This window comes from Panicum virgatum, chromosome 4K (genome assembly GCF_016808335.1).
Source record: "Panicum virgatum strain AP13 chromosome 4K, P.virgatum_v5, whole genome shotgun sequence".
Taxonomy (NCBI): Eukaryota; Viridiplantae; Streptophyta; class Magnoliopsida; order Poales; family Poaceae; genus Panicum; species Panicum virgatum.
The window spans coordinates 4907795-4928214 of NC_053139.1; the positions used below are offsets into that span (position 1 = coordinate 4907795).

The 20420-nt window shown below is 49.1% G+C and overlaps 3 protein-coding genes across 4 annotated transcripts; 1 reads left to right on the forward strand and 2 right to left on the reverse strand.

Annotated features, from left to right (window-relative positions):
- Positions 1-4167: 4167 nt before the first annotated feature.
- Positions 4168-8546, reverse strand: LOC120702692. Of its 2 annotated transcripts, XM_039986595.1 has the most exons (6): positions 8149-8546; positions 7314-7363; positions 6271-6429; positions 5534-5650; positions 4506-4660; positions 4168-4353 (listed from the first exon to the last, which is right to left on the reverse strand). In XM_039986595.1, the coding sequence occupies exons 1-5, from the start codon at positions 8393-8395 to the stop codon at positions 4526-4528; spliced, it is 708 nt and encodes a 235-aa protein (XP_039842529.1). In that variant the 5' UTR covers positions 8396-8546; the 3' UTR covers positions 4168-4353; positions 4506-4525. The 2 variants fall into 2 exon arrangements, with proteins under 2 accessions (XP_039842529.1, XP_039842528.1); XM_039986594.1 differs by having other exon boundaries at positions 4176-4660; positions 8149-8545.
- A 4900-nt stretch (positions 8547-13446) lies between these two features.
- On the forward strand, positions 13447-14415 carry LOC120701796 (ethylene-responsive transcription factor 2-like). Its single transcript, XM_039985609.1, has one exon. The coding sequence runs from the start codon at positions 13447-13449 to the stop codon at positions 14413-14415; it is 969 nt and encodes a 322-aa protein (XP_039841543.1).
- A 3923-nt stretch (positions 14416-18338) lies between these two features.
- LOC120702693 lies at positions 18339-20094 on the reverse strand. The gene has a single exon (XM_039986596.1). It carries the CDS (start codon positions 20007-20009, stop codon positions 18486-18488), a length of 1524 nt encoding a protein of 507 aa, XP_039842530.1. The 5' UTR covers positions 20010-20094; the 3' UTR covers positions 18339-18485.
- Positions 20095-20420: the final 326 nt, after the last annotated feature.

A 20420-nucleotide genomic window follows, 5' to 3' on the forward strand; every position in this document is an offset into this window, starting at 1 on the left:
GCACCAGTGCGGCCGGCCGGTGTCGACGCGCGTGGAGGCTCGGCCCAGGGCCGCGCAGGGGCAGCCCGTGGCGTGCGACGGCAGCGGGCGCGGCGGCATGGCTGGGAACGCGCGTGGAAACTCGACGAACACACGAAACGAAGAGGAGCATGAGCTTCACCGGATCACATACCGTCGATTTGAGTGGTCACTCGAAAAAAATGGGGGCCGCAAGTAGGAGATCGACGTGAAGGGGCGGAGCTCCGGCGGCCAACAATGGCGGGTCGGCGGCGGAGGGGCCGATTCGGCCGGGGTAGGGCTCGGCCGAGTTCGGGGATGGGCGGAGGAGGTGGAGGGCGAGGTGGAGCAGCTCTGGGCGAGTGGAATTGGGCTGGGACGGCGAGAGTTGGTCGGCGCGGCACCGGCAGCGGGCTCTGCTCGGCTTGGCTCGGCGTGAGCTCGAGGAAGAAGATGAAGGGGAGGGGAAACGGATAGGCTTCGCGAGCGGATAAGGGCGGTGCGCGGAGGGCGAGGTTCGCCGGTACGCGCGACGCGTGGAGGTCGCCGGCGGTGTGCCGGTCGCCGGTATGGGCTCGCGTACGAGCACAGTAACGAGCAGTGTAGTACAGTGATCCATTTTGACCAAATTTTGACCCGATTTTGATCATCCAGAACTCAAAATTTCATATGGGAACTTGAAATTTGACCAAAATAAAAGTTGTAAAGGAATAAAAGATCTACAACTTTGAGTTTAGGCGAAACTTGATTTGAGGCTCGGATCAGGGAGAAAAACGTAGTCGAACACGGCTAAGTCGATGAACTCTATGCAACTTGATTAGCGCTAATGACATTGCTTAGCCATGATTAGTGACTAAGCATGCGATTAGCATCTTGATTAACATAGGGGTGTTACAGATATCAAGTCCAGAATTAATATTCTACAACATAGTACTGCAAAAATTTCCACATCTGAAATAGACTTTATGGCATCTTCAGTGGTCCAAAGTGGGGCGGCTAGTGGGAACCTTAGGAATTTTCTGCTATCCTATATTATTGATTTGGCGCATTCAAAAATATAGGAACTTGTTGATTTTAAAGAGAGATCTAAGGTTTCAGAAAACCATGCGCATTTAGAGATACAGGAACCATGTGCATTCAGAGATCTAAGTAGTATAAATTGTTTCCATACTAAATAAAGATATCCCTATCAGTCAATCAAGGGTCTAATTGCGGGTTCCCTAATTGCCGCAGGAAGCTTTTTCAAAAGCATGATGTCTTCCTACCTTCCATCATGACACCTATAAGACCATACACCTCTAGGGTTAATCATTCACCCCACTGTTGGCACTGTCGCGCCAAGAAACTGTTACCATCTGATTTCTTCTTCCAAGACAGGACTCCTCCGCCGATTGGAAGGGGGCTAAAGATGTGCCAAGCATCTGGTGCCACAAGAGCAACAGGACATCGCATCCAACGCCAAGGCCTGACCTCCTGCCTATATTGCAGTGTTTGTTGTGATAGCAATTTTATGTTGTTGGTTAGGCAGAAGGTGTTGTTCATTAGGGCATTGAAATCATATCTTAGGTCACCGACGTCCCACATCATCCGCATTTCCTTGGTCGTTGCTGCCAGCGTTCCCCGTTATCCCTACCCCTCCTAGCATCGCACATTGCATGGTTGTCGGCACTAGCACCCATTGTCCAGGAGGTCACCGATGACCATTGCCCTTAGAGGTCACCAGGGCCCCTGTCCTGCTAGAAGCCAGCCCTAGAGGTGTGAATTAAGCTATGCTGATCGTTTAGTCGCTGGATGCAATGGTGCACATAAATTTGTAGAGGTAAGCTAATGTTATCCATTCATATATTTTATGGATTTTTTTCTTGCCTGCATTCATGCATTCGGATGTTTACTTGGTCACCTTGTGTTGATCCTTACGGTTGGCGCCCCCTGGCATGCTTGCTCGCCAATCGCCATCATTGTACCAGCACGCCAATTAGCCTGCCCTATATTTCACGTTGACGACGAAAGATCTGAGCTATTTGCTGAAACTCCGAGAGGTATAAGATGTTCTCATTTAACTTTTGATAGATTTTTTTATTTTGTTGCTTATAGGAGACCATGTATTCTTGTTTAGTACAGTTTTAGGGTGTGTTTAGTTAGTGAAAAAGTTTGGATTTTGATACTGTAGCACATTTCGTTGTTACTTGACAAATAATGTCCAATCATAGACTAATTAGGCTTAAAAAATTCATCTCGTGCTAATCACTTAAACTACGTAATTAGTTATTTTTTCAACTTTATTTAATACTTCATGCATGCGTCATTGACTGCAGATGCTATGATCTTGTTTGCTGCTTCGGTGGCATGGATTCCGTCCCAGCTCACGTAGTTCTGCGGATCTCCACAAGCTGCCGTGGTTACAGTTTGGCCGTTCATTGACTTGCTGTTGCCGCAGTAAACATTTTGGTCAAAGTTGTAAGCTCCACCTCCGTATCCGCAGTAAGCCTTAGTCCCATACTTCAGCCCTGATAATGACAAGATCTATTAGGTGTGTATTGTTGCATATGAATATGAATCAAGTTTGGAAATGAAAAAATTGATTTATATCCTGATTAGGTGCTGCACAGATTATGAGACAGCGTACCATGAGCATCAGGATGTCTGCACAGCTCAAGTGTGACAGCATGCTTGTCGACATATACAATCGACGCGTCCTGCAGCTTCTTCCTGACCTCATCCAAACTGTTGTTCAGTAGTTCCATTGCAGTAGACTACTCCACTATTGTATGTTTTCATGCATCCAAATTCGTCCAAGTCATGGCTGCTATGTGGAAGCCCCGTGAGGAATGCCGGGTAGCATCCTATTGGCGCCATGTTGAACACCATGAAGTCACGGGCTCCGACGTTATACAGATCCTGAAAAACAAATTGAGTAGGCCAAAGGCTTCGTTAACTTAACTTACTCCCCAATTCTTATGATTAAGTTAACTTACTCCCAACCCTTCTGATCACTTCATTTTTTAAGCTATCTTTTTCACTACCTTACATGATCACTTTGCTTGACTGTTTCAACTCCAAGGGATCCTAGGGTTGAGGTGAAATCATTTGTCATGTCAATTGTATAACGAGCATGATCAAAGATATCAGGAGGGAGCTGGCCTGCAAAACATACAGCAAGTGTCTCCTTCAGCAAGCCATAATTTTGAAATCAGCAAGTATTTGCTGCTCAGGGGAATCATCAAAATTTAGCATTGCCATGCCTATGATGCCATCTCTATAGACAATCGTAACAGTGTGCACGTATAAGTGTTACAAAACATTCAGCAAGTGTCTCCTTCAGCAAGCCATAATTTTGAAATCACCAAGTATTTGCTGTTCAGTGGGATCATCAAAATTTAGCATTGCCACGCCTATGATGCCATCTCTGTAGACAATCGTAACAGTGCACGTATAAGTGTTACTACTTGTAGTTACCACAAGGGGGTGAAAAAGATCACCACTGTCACGCAACAATCATGCCCTATCTCCTGCACGTACAAGCGTCATCCACCTTTAGATCTGAACCTGTGGCTATCTATCGCTTCCCTGAACCTATCCCGTCAGAAGTTCAGAGATCATTCTCTGAAATTTTCGGCTACCTGATTGCAAGTGACAGAGTGCTTAAGCTTTTTGTCATACCACTGTCGTCGGAGCCGATCACTCTGTCCTTGAACTCCTCCATCTGGTTGATCTGGATACTGGATGCGAGGGAGGGGCTGGTCCAGGCGTTGAACCGCCCAGCGAGGCCGCCCACGGGCTTAATTCGTCCGCCGCGGCCGGTACGCCGAGCTCGTGGGGCAAAACCGAAGAAATCTCATGGGGAAAAGCTCTCGTGGCCTTTCATGGCAGAGTTTGACACAGCCAGCATCGTCCAGGAGGGAGCGCACGGCTTCTCGCTCGGATCGGACGCGCGGCATGTTAGCGGGAGAAACTGCATGACGACATGACGTCGCTGGGAAGACGGATACTGGATACCACCCGAGCTTAACAAAATCGTCATCCTCACTCAGGAACCGTCCGGGACAGCGAATCTGAGAAAAGTTGAGTCGCCTCGTCCGTCGCTCTGGAGCTTTACGAGGCGAGGGAGACGCTCGGCAGACGGCAGCGGACGCAAAGATGCGCGAGGAAGATACTGCGAAAATGAACTCGATAGCCAATCCATAAACTCGGAATCATCATTCACATTCAGCAATCATCCTGTTGTCCTTTAGGCAGAGAAAAATCATACTGTTGTCCTTTAGGCAGAGAAAACGATTCAGAAACGAGACAAATAGTGGAAAAAGAAAGAAATAAAAACACCAAACAGATTAAGGGGTACAACATACAAACCATGTCACTCGGTTCAAAAGGCTAGCGGCAGCCAACACGTAGATTGAAGTAGAAGGCACGTAACCGCACAAACATGCGGTTTGCATAGTATGATGGTTGCCAGCGTAGGGCAGGGCTGTACATGGATGTGGTATACATATACGAGTACGCGAGGCGTCTGGGTAGTATGTGGTTCCAATCAGGACGGCGACGAGAGCAGGCGCTGGATGACCTTGTCAGGGTCGTTGTCGTGGATCGCCAGCAGCTCGGGAACGTTTGGTGATGTGAAGCCCATCTCGTGGAGGATGTTGTACGATTTCACGAACTCCTTCACCTGGGTACACAAGAGAGAGGTGAGATACTAGTCAGTTTGATGGGCATGCAGCAACAGCAAAGGAAAATAACCCGTTAAATGAACAAACAGAAAAATCGGCACACATAAAGCAAACTAATTACCAGCTTAAACTATTTTTACATGTCAAATTATTTCGTTTGCCCATGTACTCCCACTTATGCGCAATTACCAAAATGAAAAGTTATCGCTTATGTGCAAACAGAAAAAATTTCTTCAATGTAGAAAATCAGCTTTGCAGTAGAAGGCATACGCTTCTTTTCTCATACATACCAGGGAAAAAAACACCTTGTATGTTCTGAGTTTATTATTTTTGTAGTGTAAATTTGCTCAAGTGCCAACCAGAACTTTTCTGAGCTGTACATGTCAAAAACATGCTCAGCATATCAAGTTCTACAAGAACATTATAATTGATGTGAGCAATACTGGTGAATGACAGTTGATCATCATGAACAACGAATGAGCAACGTAAACCCCCAAAAGACTAAAAGAACAATGCTGATTGCAAATCTGCTCATAATAATATTTCAGTGGTTTATCTCTTGAAACATCCATTTAAAAAATAATATTAACAGGACAGGAAAGCAACCATAGTCTTGGGAAAAAATAGATAGCACATGAAACATGAACAGGTGGATTTAATTACCCGCAGATTTGAATAGAGATAAGATATACATATTTATTGTCATTAAAGAAATTTTAGCCATCAGACTGGGACTGTAACACTCCCTATCAGGAATAGTGGTGTAGTGGTTCGACCTTCTACTTGTGTAGAGACTAGAGAGCTACTTTTTCAATGATTACTGGTGCTGAAATAAATATTAAGAAAAATACAACAGGAGGAAAATAACATGCCTTCGCTGGATTATCTCCATAATTCAACACGGCAAATGAGACAGCTTCACGCCCAAGCCCCATGGCGACATACTTGTCCACAACTGGATCCCCTGACCCTGAAGATGCTGGTCTAGCCTGCAAAAGGAAAATGGGAATGTCACTTATTCAATCAATAGAATTTGTATTAAACATCTGCTTGGCATGCACAATCCATAATACAACCATGAGGCTAGGAAGCTAAAATGAAATCGCAAGATTGTAATATCAAAATTTCACCAAAATGTCCGACACAACAGGACTAAAAAAACAAAAGAACAGAATCAAAGTAATGCAGCATCATATAAACTGTGCCTAAATCACGTGGCTCATCACTCCGTTAATTTAACGTTAAATGTTCAGGCAGACTAGGTTGAATGTTCACATGCGTGATTTACTGATTTGTAGTATCAATTTATTGTTGCTTCAATGAGCAAGTTAATATCTTCTAGTCTTTCGATTAGCGACATACAACAAACCAATCCATCAACAACATTGACAGGGTGGAGGAATGGTGGGAGGGCAAAGCTTAGTATATAATAGTGGGCATTAGTTACATAAGGAAAGCTTGCAGTTAAGCCAATAGTAATAACCAAAAACAAGTCCATAAACAACTTAAGACCCTTTTTCAGCAAGGAACCAGATAAAACTTGATCTGATGGTAACCATGTAAGGATTACTGATATATGAAAGACAGAGGTAGGAGGTATGTAACTTGCCTGCTGCTGTGGCACAGGCAGTGGTGCCTGTCTTTCTACCACAAACTTACTCCAGTTGGGGTTCTCCTTCTCTGCCTCAGCAAGAATCCTTCTCTCATACTCAAAATCAAAGTTGAAGGTGCTACGAGGAATTTCTACCATCTGTGGTGGCAATTGAGGCTGAAAAGGTAACAGTAATTAGAAAATCATGAATTCCCAAATCATCATGTGAACGAGGAAAGAGCGAATGGCACACACCTAATGTCACATAACTAACAAGGTTTTCTCAATGAATGAATAGAATCTTGAAGAATGGCTGAGTGCATTTCTAGGAACAGAAAAAAATAAAATACTAGATAGGCCCCATATACAGTACAAAACTTTGTTGGAACCCACACAGTATGAATTGAATCCCCGTACATTTCAACTTGAGTACAACCTATAAGGCTTTTAACACCAAGATTATAAAAACCTACTAAAGCTATGGCTGCACAATATTAACAAAAGCCATCAGCAAATTTTCTAGTGAAAACAGAAATATCAGCACAAATATCACTTTGTTGTATTGTTTAAACATATTTCCATCCCAATTACGCTCATCAAGGAATAAGTTGCATTTGCTATCGACAAAGGGCTAGCAGAGAGGGTTATTGTCTTGCAGAAAGAGTTGGCATGCCCATCAAGAAATAAATAACTAGTAAGGTTTGCTAATGGTGCTCAGATCAACAAGATCAAGAAGATGGTCACTTGACAGCTAAAGGTGACTCGCAACAAATCAATAATGACAAACCATTCAATTACTGTAAATTCCCTGCCATGGAATGCCTCAATGAAGACAAAAATTAACAGACAAAATTGGATCATTTTTATAGAAAACAAATATCTTGTTGGATATCAACAGTTGAAAATTTCCACATTTACATATGAATTAACAGGATGCCAACATTTGTCTAACGGCTAGGCAAAATTTAATCACACTGGAGCAACATTTTTGTATCTGAGAACAGATTAGTAGCTCCTGAGAACAAAGAAAAATGTAATTCAGTAATAATTAAACTACTCACAGGAGGGGTAATGCGGAATTCAGGCTTTATCGCAATGTGTATGCCCACTTCTGCACAATAAGAAAACAGTATTATTAGAAAACAAACTGTTATTACAGACCACACTAACAGTTTATTCATTTCTTGCAAGATGGGAACAGTAAAATATAGAAACGCAATCACCAATGTTACCCTACTTGGCTATGTCAAGTAATTACAATACATCCATGTGTCTAGGCAAGTGAATAACACGATCCCACTGTCTCAATATTACAGAACCATCTCATAAGCATTTGGCACCTGATGTTGTTGCACTCCTTGCCAGTTCTAAGCTGAACACGTAGAATATGCAAACACACATACGAAAACAACACACGCAAACACCTACAAGTCCATACATGATCATGATCGAAACAAATCCATGCCTTAGTGGGCAACTAAGTTGCAATAGTGACAACCAACCCAACCAAGCTCCGTCGCAACACAAATATAACATGCAATTCAATATAGCTCATATATCATTCGAATTTGATGGCATTCAACCTCCCAGCAGTCCCTAGGAAGGAGTCCAACTTGGAGATATCTAAAGATGGACAAAGGCAAGTGCCACAGTCAGCCAGTTTCAGGGCTAGATTTTATCAGTTCCCACATCATGATCCCTACCAATTAGAACCCAAACCAACAAGAGATCTGCCCACCAGAAACCATTCAATTCAGTGGGCCGAGTAACTATCACCACGCTGCATTCGACGAGCACATAGCGTGCAGCTCTCCGCTCTCTCCGCTCCGGGACCATGACCAGCCAACTGTGAATCGATCGGATACGCGTACAAAGTGGGAAAGGGGGGAGAATTACTCGAGGAAGAGGAGGAGGAGGTTGGAGCGAGCGGCGTCACGATGGGGGCCGAGGACCCGGAGCCGCTCCCGTGCCCGTGGTGGTAGGGCGCGGCCCGCGGCGACGCGGTCCCGGCCCCTCCCCCTCCGTGGGAGGGCTGGCCGACGCGCGGGTAGAGCGACGTGCCGCCCCCGCCGCCGCCGGGCGCGGCCCCCGGGGGCGCGCCGTAGGATCCCGAGCCCGGGCGGCCCCGGAAGTCGTACTCCATCTCGGCCGTGCGACGCGGGCGGCGGGACTGGTCGCTGGAGCAGGCGTGGGAAGTGGGAGCGCGCTCCGGCGAGAGCGAGGTCGGATCACGCGGCTCGGGTGGAAAAACTCGGAGAGGACTAGGAGGAGGACGCCGACCCGGAGCCGTGTTTTTTTTTTTGACTTAACCGTACCTGTATTAGAGTTAAGGATACAGTACAAAGGACCATACACATACAGATACAGTGAGATAGGGTACAGAGGACAGCTGTACCACCATATTTGCACAGAGGACCCTGACAAACAAAGAAATTACAAACAAATCCCTAGGACCTCCGCACACTGAAGCTTTCGGAAACTGGCGACGACCGCCACCACCGCCAGCCGCCCGACGCCGTAGCCACCACCCCCAGGTCGAAAGGAGCTCCATCGCCGCCTGGCTTTGAGAGGAACCGCAGAAGACACTCGCCTTAGACGACATGAAGGCAATGCCGTAGATCCATCGGTCGGGGACACGCCCCCAGCTCCGACAACCTTGGAGCCAAACTCGCCGCCGATGACCGGAGCCGCCGCGGGAAGAACGAGTCCGCTCCACTCTCCAAGCTTGCACCAAATCCACAGCCATCTCTGCATCTGCAGAACAAAAGTCCGGCGAACATACCTCCCACATGGGCCAACAAGCCGCCGGTGAACTCCTAGACACCACATTCACAGACCTCACACTAGCGCCGGAGAAAGCGCCGCTGCAGCAGGGACGAGGTCGAAGGAACTTATTCCCTAGCACCGATGATGCCTCCGGCAAACCCTAGCACCTCCGACACCCGCCGGAGCGCACAACCTAGACCTAGGTGAGAAGCTACCTAATCTATATACATCCGCGCGGCGATTTCCCGGCTCCCCTCCCTCTCCGGCGCCTATCCGGCGGCCGGAGAAAGAAAGAGCCGGCGAAATCGCCGCCGGAAAAGACGGTCGTCTCCTTTTCGCCCCCAAGCGACTGTAGCATAGAAAGGGACGGAAGGAACGATCCTTCAACGGATGAATCGATCGGATATGCGTACAAAGTGGGAAAGGGGGAGAATTACTCGACGAAAAGGATGAGGAGGTAGGAGCGAGCGGCATCACGATGGGGGCCTGGGCCTGGTGGCGAAGGAGGCGAGACGGCCGCGGCCGGGCTCGCGGCGAAGCGATCCAGCTGCTTGGGCCGCGCGGGCCGCTCCGGCTACCAGGCCCAGGCCCTCAGCAGCGATCCAGATATTGGGCCGGTCGGGCCGCTTGACCTGCCAGGCCCTCGGCATGTGTGGGCTTTGGACGTGCTGGGCTTTTTATGATGTACGGACGGCACGCTTTGGAGACGGACCGGGCCAAATTTGCCGCCAATTCGCGCGCGATCTTTTTTTTTTTGACGCAATTCGCGCGCTCGCGCGCGATCCGCGTGGCTCGCGGGAGCGGGATGACGACGATGAGAAAAGTCAGCGACGGTTCGCCGCGGACAGGGCTCTTGCCCGTTTTGCTTGCGGCGGGTGGATGGCTTGGCTGGTGGCTCTTGAGATTTTTGATCGCCGTTGGTGAGTGACACAGCTGACAACTGACGCGTCACGCATAACGAGTTCGTGCGTTCCGCTAGCCTGAACACTGAGAACAGATCGTCTGAGATCGCAGCCCGTGGAGATCACCATTGGCAACTTTTGAAGGTGCACAAACAAACTGCGATCAGAAATTCAGAATAACAGTAGCAGCAGTAATCGGCCATTGGTTTGGTTCCCAGATAACAGTAGCCAGCAGCAGTCAACCACTCGCGTCGGCCGGCAAGAACAAGATCCGCCGCCGTCTTTCCTTAAACTAGTACGCACCCCACTGGCCGCCGGGGCCCCTCCGGACCCGGCGCGTCGCCATCGTCGCCACCACCACCCGCGGCCGCCGTCGCGTCCGGGGGCAGCAGCGTCGCGACAGCGCCCGCCTTTCCGATTAAATTCCCCCTCCCCCACCCCCGCCCCGACGCCTCCCGCCCTTGTCCGTTGCGGCGGCCGCTCCTGCAGCGGCCGGCTCTCTCGCTGTCTCGCCTCGTCCGCTACCGCCCCCCGCACCGCGGCTCGGCATCTCCAGGGATCCGCTCCGCTGCGGCTCGCGTCGGCTCGTGGTGCCGACGACGGCGACGGCGACGCGGCTGGCTCGGCCCTGGCGCCCGCCAGGCTTGGTTTTTCCGCTGTCCCGGGGCGCGCGTCGGCCGCTGCGGATACGGGAGTGGCAGTTGGGATTGGTCACAGGCTCGGGGTGGGGTTTTACTCAGTCGGATCGCATCAGCTTAGAAATTGACCCGAGTTGATGGTCACGAGCAGTGGCCGCAGCAGGTTTAAAAATCCTGTGGTGGCAAAACTCAAAAGGCTTGTGATTTGGAGTTTAGCCCTACATACCCTACTCAATCGCCGTTAACTTTTTGTTTTTGTTATTGCTGATCACTGACAAGTCGGATCGATCAAGAGCTCGGTGCTTGTGCAGCGCTCTTTCTAATCTGAATAATCTTACAACTCATCAAACTCATTGACTCAAACCAATGTATACATAAAAACGAGATGAATTCTGCATTCGAAACGCTTGCTTGAGCACACTGGTTTGTACTGTAAATCCTAACCAAACCGGTTTATCTTTTTTTTTTCCTGCCCAGTTCGAGCATCAACGTAACGTGCCCGGCAGACAAGCCCTTGGGTAATACGAGCGACAGAGAAGATCCAAACGTGGCTGGCCACGTCAGTTCTAAACTATACCACTACTGTGTAGCAACGACTGTGATGTACATGATGACAGCATCCTCCTAATTTTTTTAATTAGCGGGGCAAAAAGCAAAAAATTGTCCTTTTCCGTGAGCACGAAAAGAAAAATGAGCAGCTAGTGCATCTCACCAAACATCCCTGCTGTGCGATGTGGCCCATTTCGTCTCGGGCTCTCGGCAATGGACAAGACCGGACATGCTTGGGGTCTGTTCGTTTCTCTCCTGGGGCGGCCAATTATTCTGAAAAAAATGTGGTTATATGAATAAAACATTTTATGTGACTCGTCGCTTCGTACTCCCTGTTCTGTCTTGATCTCTGCAGAGTGCCGATTCCTCGTTGTCAGACTTTTGGCCGTTTCAGTTCATCCGATCGTAGTATTTGATTGCTGCTAAACCCTTCGGTTTTATTTGATGCAACTTTTAATTCGCTCCCTTCTCTGAAAAGTCATGTAACTTGCTTGTGCTGAAACTCATGCTTGGAGAATAGGATGGTGCTTCAAGGACCGACCCTGCTTCTAATGCAAGATTTTTCGCATGAAAACCATGAATTCATGGTGTTCCTCATGATATGCACATGATTTTTGACATGGTTAAAATATACCAATTAATGTATGTTATGGCAAACCATAGGGTGTGCACTAGATTTCACTAGCAAGCACTACTATGCAGGAGAATACTAAAAAAAACACTAAGAGTGATAGTTATGGTGAGGTCCCAACCATCTTATAAGTTATAACCAAGTAATTCACACAGCTTCAGGTTCTTTTAGGTCAACTTTGATTCACCGCTGAAAGTTGGCATACCTACGCAGCTTGGGCCGTTCTTTAGTTCCGGGTTGAAAATTGGCTCTCCCACGTGGCAACACGCCCACACCAATTCATTTTCATGCCCATGCGTGGGCAAGATTTTTTTTTTCCGCGATCGTACCTGAGCACTTAAATGGATGTGTGGGCAAGATCGGAGCAGCAAAAAAGCTTCGCCAAGTCACGTGATGGTAGAGCTCAGATTGATGAAAACCAAACAGAACCTTAATCCGTTACTCGTAACGCCACTAGGGGTGCATACGTGTGAGTAGATGTAGGTCCACGAGATGGCAGCACACAAATCAGGTCAACATATAACCGGCATAGGCTATTGTTATCATATTATGCAGCTCAACATTATTTATTTAGTTTTTTTAAAAATATATATATAATGATGAGCTCTTACAAATTCGCATAAATTTGTGCAAAAAGGAAAACTTTTAAATAAAATCTAGCATCGTATTTTTATAAATATGCAACGGTTTAGAAGACATCTAGCAAAACTTACATAAATGGCAAGTGATACAAGATCTATTATTCGATTAGTCATGCAAAATTTTATATTGTTAAATTTTTCTATGAAATAACAAGACGATAAAACAGTTTCATCATTAGTTGATGAAATGAAGTTTACATGAACAAAGATTGAGCTTTTCAACTTAATACTGAAATGAGTTTTTCAATTGGAAATGCTGAAAATTTGACACCAAGTTTTCCATCTACTTTATTTAATAAAAAAACTTGAAATCTTCTGCCATAAAGCATATCGGGCTCTTCATATTTCCAACACTCCAAAAAAAAATTCAATAGGCGCCACAATTCTCAATACTTGTTATTGGCATGCTATTATTTTCTAAAACCTTGAAATCTAAACGTCACATTCATACGGAGCGGCTCACTACCAAAGTATATAAACAAATTTGGAAGGAAATGAAGAAGTAAACAAAAGTGATGAGCTGCCAATCATTGATGCCATCTCCAGTACATGGACCCATCTGGCCCCAGATGTCATTTGCACCGTAGTTACCCCTGCTGGCCTACTACAGCTCGATCCCTGTAATTATTTTCCAAATGTTCAAAGTGAACGCGTTCATTTTTTATGCAATGCATCTCTTACATGTGGGCCTATGTTTGACTAAATTTGAGACTCATTTTTTATGAATCACGTTTTCCCCCGAATTTGTTTCTGAAAACGCATTCAAACAAACAAAGGAAAGATTTTGCGAGGAGAGAAATATCAGTATAAATGGCAATGTATTAATGAAGAGATAGCCTAGCCTAGCAAACCCTTTATGATTAGGCTGTTTGCCAAATTAAACCTCGGATCCTAATTTTTTTCGTCAAAATCTCAATGATTTCCCTCTCTCCTTCCTTCTCTCGAGTCTTAACGACTCGCATGTCTCATCTACTATATCTAGTCTCACCTCCTCGCCTCCTCAACCCTGGTCATCTCCCTCTCCCCCTCTCTCCGCTTCGTTCTCCACAAGTCGCTGAGACCGAGCAATGGTGGAAGCAGCTATGGCCCACAGGGCGGCGGCGATGAGGCAGCGGAAGATGAACCAGGAGCCGGTGCCCGAGCCGACCACGATCCGCAAACTTGTTCGCGTCTTGTGGGACGATCGTGACGCCACGGACTCCTCCGGAGACGAGGCGGGCGCCGCCGGTGCCGCGCCGCGGGGAGTGCGCAAGTTTGTCAGGGAGATCCGCGTGGTGGAGCATCGAGCGCCTTGCAAGGTCATCACGCCGGCCCCGGCGCCCGCCGGGAGAGTCGCTGCTTCCGGCGGCGGCAAGAGGAAATCGCCGGGGGTTCCGGCGGCGGAGACGAGGTACAGGGGCGTGCGGAGGCGGCCGTGGGGGAAGTACGCGGCGGAGATCCGCGACCCGTACAAGGGCGAGCGGATTTGGCTGGGCACGTTCGACACCGCGGAGGAGGCCGCCAGGAAGTACGACAGCGAGGCCCGCCGCCTCCGCGGGCCATCGGCGACGACCAACTTCTCGGAAGCGCCGCCAACGCCGGTTCTCGCGCCACCGTCGCCGCGCGCCATTCCCGCGGCGCGCCTCGGCGTGGCCGACATCTCCTCCGCCGAGGAGTCCAGCGACGAGTCCCAGCTGCTGGGCTCGCCGGTCTCCGTCCTCCGCGCAATGCCGGGCGAGACGGACGCCGCGGCGGCCCCTCTGGCGCTGAAGCCCACGACGGACGCCGCCGATTCCACCGCCAAGGAAGAGCCCTCCCCGATCTCCGCCGACGCGCTCCTGCCGCAGCTCGATGAGGAGGTGTTCCCGCTCCCCGGCATCATCACCGCCCCTTTCGGCGACCCGGCCTTGGGCGTCATGTTCGAGGACCACGCCGCGCCGCGGCTCGACCACCTCGCCGGCGACGCCGCGCTCGACCTCGGCGACCTCCCGCTGTGGCCGGACGCGGGCGGCTGCTGCTTCAGCGACATCGGCGACGACTTCTTCGCCGCTGAATGATCAGCCTCCCCCGGCCGCCGAAAGTTTTGTCATTTGCCTTGTATGTATGGAGCCAAATGGTATTCTTTTTCCTCCATTCTAAAACTCTCGCGTCAACATCTCTCTCTCTCTCTCTCTCTCTCTCTCTCTCTCTCTCTCTCTCTCTCTCTCTCTCTCTCTCTCTCTCTCTCTCTCTCTCTCTCTCTCTCTCTCTCTCTTCTCATTCGTTCAGTGTGTGTTGGGTAGTGATTCAGTACATGTATTCAGTGTGTTCATGTTGCATTAGACAGCTCCGGATCGATCTTATTGAGAAAAAAAATCCCCGAAATTGTACTGTAACCAGTTCGTGTGCGCTTTTTGTTCGGCGAAGCTCCTTCAAATCGATCGCCATCCTGTTGCTTCAGAAAATCGCGCGCAGCCCATCGCTGACGAAGATTTTGGCATCCGATTTAGGCGCCAGCGATTCACTTCTGGGTCCGTTGGGGGTTGTGCTTGGACGAGAGGCTCGGTCCCTTTGATTTCGGCACAAACCAAGCTCATGGGGCAGGCCTTGGAGCCTGGACTAGTACTTGTCTAGTGTTTGATTGGACGCGACTTGCCTGCTAGCGTCTGCATGGCCGACTCTCAAGGTAGCTTGACTGGGCACATATTGAAGCTTCAGCTTCAGCAGTAGTATGCCCATCTCTCCCAAAGCCCAAGCTTTGTGGATTATGTTGATAGTTTTGCAATTCTCAAGCCACCAAGTAATTCACTTGCTGCTGCCACTGAATTTGAATTTTGAAATACTTTTTTACTAGATGTTGATCTGAAATATATATATATATATATATATATATATATATATATATATATATATATATATATATGATAATGCAACTTATTGGTTTTGCTGAACTTGTGCATTGTTCTATATGCTACAATCCCGGTAAGGGCATGTAGACGCCTTATGACGCATCAAGTTACAAGAACTGGATATACAGATCATAGCGATGCATTTGCACGCTCTAGCGCACGAGGATCCCACTCGTGCGCGGTTTGCCTAGCCATGTACACGCATGGCATGAGTTACTGAAACGTGAGGGCCCACGCACACGTTTGTACTACCTGTTCAGACTCGACGGTGCACTCCATCCTAAAACTTCCTCCTCAATCCACACGTGCGTTGGAGCACTTCCAGATCCCCTTTGGTAGAGTAGTTTCAGCTGGATCCAGCTCCACCACCGTAACAAACGGGAGCTGGAGCCAGTGGAGACAATATATGTGGCTCCACTGGCTTCTTCTGGTCTTGTGAGGGGGAGGAAGAGGAGAGAGAAAATCAGCTCCAAAGTGCTATAGTAGTGAAGGCGGTTTTCATGCATTACGTTTGGCACAGCTCTATCTAGAGCCGTTGTTGGAGCTGTAGTACCAAGAGCGCCTTAACCTTCCTTCCATACGTTTCCCTTTTGCTTCCACACTAATTTGTCGCTATCGTTCTCGCCACCTGCGCGCAACGACAGCTGTGTTGTGCTCTTTCGCAATCCGATTCATTTCCCAACATAGGCTCGGCTGGAACCATGCGAGCAGGCAGAACCCTGGTGCACAATAATGAGCATCACTTGGCAACGACTGGATTCATAAGGCGGAGGCAAGCTATTAGGAGTCACATGTGTGACTGGTAGTTAAGGTGTCACACAGTCATATTTTCCAAAATTATTATCCAAATCGAAATCCGATAGCACCACTCCTTGCGACGAAGTATTGAAAACAAGATCAAACTTGAGTGATTTTTTGTATGGAACATTTTTTTTGAATGCAGAACAATTTTTTGATGCTGGAACAATCATTCCAGCAATATAAAAAAATGTTCCGCCTTATGTAATAGTTTGCATGCCAATCACACGCATGACTCCTGACATTTCCGTGCAGACATTGCTTTGCCATAGCCCGCACTATACCTTTTATTTTACCTTTCCAATTTTTCTTTGAGATTTGCTCCTTGTCAAGCGATTGATATTTTGCTTATTCGGCAATCAACGACGTGGTTTCTTGCATATGCTCTGGACGGTCGATATTACGTTGCTGTAATCAGGCAGGTCCTCTGTTGTGGGATTCTGTGCCCATTTACATGTTAGCAGGTGAGCAGCACCACGACCCTTCATATCCTCCTTTCCGTTCTTCTTTTTTTTTTTCTATCGACAGAATACAGAGAGGGCGAGGAGCTCGTCGCGATGGCCCTAGCAAGGAGGACCTCGGGATGCGGCTCACATTCTATCATGCGCGAGCTCACCCTTTGTAATCCATTTAGCCATTTGGTCTCAGTTTTAGTAGGATGTTGTCAGGTAATCTGTTTCTTTTGCTGCTCTATGGTGTCTAGACCTGGGCATGGGTCACCCGACCCGAACAACCCGACCCAACCCGCCCGAAAAAAACCCGACCCGACCCGAGCTACGTGGCGGGTGGGCGCGGGCCGTATTTTTTGACCCGCAACAATCAACGGGCCGGGCACAGGCCGTGATTTTTGACCCAAAACCCGACCCAACCCGAAAAACCCGACCCAAAGGCCAAAAAACCCGACCCAACCCGAAAAAACCCGACCCGACACGCCCGCGCAGGGTGCACGGGCCAACCCGACCCGACTCGGTGATAGGTACGGGTCGGGCGCGGGCCGTCCTATGCGACCCGTGACCTGACCTTGACCCGACCCGAACCCGACCCGACCCGACGTTTGTCCAGGTCTAATGGTGTCCGGCACTCAACATGTCACATGTCACAGTGTTTTTTATTTGTTCTTTTTGTGATTTTTGTTTGTATTCTAATCAGATCAAATAAAATATCTGTAATTTTTTTATTTCTTCTGTTTATTTTGTTATTTTTGTTTATACTCAAGATGCAAAAAACATGTTTTTATTTGCTTTTTTCAAGTGAGTTTTTGTTTATATTCTAGTCAGTCAAAAAAACATCTTTAATATTTTATTCTTGTCAACCTAAAAAATGGTTTGTATTTTTATTTGTGTTTTATTTTTCCTTATTAGAATACATTTTATTATTTTTATGTGAGTTTTGTTTGTATTTTTGTCTGCCTAAATTTATGTCTTTCTTTTTCTTTGTTGTTTATTTTTCAATTGTTTTACTGAAGTTAGAAAAAACATAACATGTTTTTATCCATTGTTTTTCCTTTTGGTTTTTACTTGTATTCTAGTAGTTCCTGATAAATGTATCTAGTTGTCTGAAAAAATGTATCTAGTTATTATTTTATATGTCATATTAATTTTTTTGTTTTTTACTAAGTTGCCTAAAAAAGATACATCTGTTCGTTATAGTATTACTGTATGCTCAATATCACGTGACTTCATAATTGGGCCGGTAAGAGTAATGACACTCTTGTTGGGCCGCCTCTCACGGAATGGGTCTAGTAACAAGAGCGCCTGTTTTATACCTTAACGGTGCGCAACATTCAAAGCAGGACCACGTAGCCACACTCGTTAGACAAATAATCAATGGTGGAAACCGGTGATTGACAGATTATCAATCGACTGATGTGGAGACACTTCCTTTTTCTTGAAAACATCAATGGGAAAAAGTTTGTTTTCATGAAATTCATTGGAAAGTGTTTTTTGGAAACTTTATTGCATACAATTTTTTCATGAAATGATTTGGAAATTTTTTCCTATAACTTATTTTCATGGTTTTAGAAAATTTTTTATTATTGGAAAACATTGTTTATAGAGAACTTCGTTACAAGCCTTTTTTTGTTAAAAATAAATGTTTGCTCTTTCTAGAAAACTTTTGCTTGAAAAAACCTTCTTGAATTATTTTTATTTGAAACACTTTTTGTCATTTCGTGATAACGTCGTGCACCACTTTTTTGTGTCAACTATTTCTCCGGCATCAAGGCCGATTATCGGATTAGAGTTGCATGTAGTATCTCAAAAATCCTAAGATCGAAGGGTGCACAATTTGTTTGCTGTTCGAGCACATTTGGACTTTATTGCCTTTTATATCATGATGAAATACGCTTTACAACACATCAAGTTACAATCTATGTACATGCACATACGTACGTGGCAACTCCGTTTTTAGCTGCATGCGTATACTGGTTTGTGCTCCTCGCTTCACCCCTGCCGATTCCTCCTCGCGGCGACGATGGCGACCACCGAGAGGGCGGCCACCGACGAGGCCCAGATCACGCCGGGGCGGTTGCGGACGAGGAAGCTCGTCATCCTCTGGTCGTGGTACCGCTTCACCTTCTCGATCTCCCGGTCCATGGCCATGTACACGGACGGGTACGTCGCGTGGCCGTCGATGCTCTTGATCAGCCCGTGCACCTCCTGCGCGCCGCCGGACGACCCGCCGCGGACCACGCCGGCGCGCCGGAGGATGCGGACGTCGGCGGCGTCCTCCGCGAGCTCGTTCAGCATCTGGAAGTAGCGCGTCACCGGCTTGCTCTGCCCCTCGTACTCCCGCGCCAGCAGGTTCCGGGCCACCGTGGCCAGCTTGAAGTCGTGCACCAGCGCCGGCAGCCGCACCGTTGGCTGCGCGAACTCGACCTCGGCGCGGCCGTTCTCGGCGGCCTGGAGCCGGACCCCCGACCGCCGGAGCTCCCGCGCCGTGGGCATGCGAGCCGGCCGGCCGGTGGCGCTCACGCCCGCGCCGTGCGGCGGCCTCACCACGCTCAGGTGCAGGCAGTCGAGCAGCGTGCTCGTCGCCATGTCCTCGTCAGCGGCCACGTCCTTGAACGGGCTCGCCGCCGCCGCCTTGTTCGAGGAAGCGAACGGCGAGTAGTACCAGCAGAAGCCGTGGACCACGTCGTCGCCGAAGCTTTCCTTGCTGAAGGGCAGCTTGTACTCGCCGCCACCGGCAATGGAGTCCCGGACGTCCTTGAACTCGTCGCGGGCGACCGTCGCCGCGACGGCGGCCTCTGCGACGGCGGCCACATCGAGCAGGTCCCGCAGCGGGAGCTGGTTCTCGAGCTTGACCACGTCCGTGACGATGTCCTGCATGTGCCGCGACTTGAAGCTCTCGTCGACGCCGTCGCGGTCGGCGCTCCTGGCGATCGCCTCCTTGAGCTTGGGCAGGAAGCCGACGACGAGGAAGACGCCGTCGACCACTCGCTTCTGCGTCTCGTCCAGGCCCTCGTCGGTGACCTCCGCCGGCGGGTTGCTTTTGCCTCCCTTGGCGGCCGGGTTTGCAGGACTCGGAGGAGCATCCCCGCCCTCCGGCGGAGCACCTCCTGCTCCTGCATCACCGGTGGCCGCCAGTGCCTGGATCCTAGCATGGCATTCCATGGCGAGGGCGAGGAGGAGGCTGCCGGCGCGCTGCATGTGGTCGTCGACGTGGTGGCCCGTGACGGCCTCGTAGACGAGCGCGGCCTTGACCCGGAAGCTGTTCCGGCGGTCGACGGCGCTGCGCGGGTCGTGCGTGAAGAAGACGCTTGCCGGCGCGAACTCCGCGGGGTGCTCCGCGCGCATCCGCTCGTACGCCGTCGACCCCAGCATCGCCTGGTACGGCAGCGGCGCCGGCCGGGGTGCGAGGGGGCGGGCCACGTCGCCTGGCGCGAGCCCGAGCTCTGCGGCCGTGGGCGCCTCCGGCACGCGCCCGGGATCTGCTGGCGCGGGCGTTTCGATTGTTGCGATCATCTTCGCTCTAGCTCCGGCTGGCCTTCGCAGCCTTGCAGGTGGTGGCGGGCTTACGGGCCGGGGCGAATGGGCGATCGCTCGATGCCTCGATGGTTTTGGTGACTTGGCGTGGTGGGGTTTATTTATATAGGGCTTTTGCAAGGGCCGTGGGGTGGGGACAATGCTGTTGTATTGTTCCCGAGTTCGCCAGTAATCCCTTGCTTGGCGTGATCAGAGGCAGGCAGGCAGGCAGGCAAGCAGCTTACGTGACAGGGAGGAATGAGACTGTCTGTTGGGGACCCAAGTAGGCTGATCCTGGCCTCCTGGGTCTGCCCACTTGTATCCTTGTCCACCAAGCACGCACCATGGATTCATCATTGCGGATGGAAATGCGGTAGTTTTGGGCAGACCTCATACGGCGTGTCAGAAAAA

Excerpts from the sequence above, each read along its gene's own strand:
- LOC120702693 (XM_039986596.1), bottom strand. The coding sequence starts at position 20,009 with ATGATCGCAACAATCGAAACGCCCGCGCCAGCAGATCCCGGGCGCGTG.
- LOC120701796 (XM_039985609.1), top strand. The coding sequence starts at position 13,447 with ATGGTGGAAGCAGCTATGGCCCACAGGGCGGCGGCGATGAGGCAGCGG.
- LOC120702692 (XM_039986595.1), bottom strand. The coding sequence starts at position 8,395 with ATGGAGTACGACTTCCGGGGCCGCCCGGGCTCGGGATCCTACGGCGCG. Across the intron at positions 6,430-7,313 it reads AATTCCGCATTACCCCTCCT|CCTCAATTGCCACCACAGAT; the intron begins GTGAGTAGTTTA and ends TTACCTTTTCAG. Across the intron at positions 5,651-6,270 it reads TGCCTGTGCCACAGCAGCAG|GCTAGACCAGCATCTTCAGG; the intron begins GCAAGTTACATA and ends TTCCTTTTGCAG.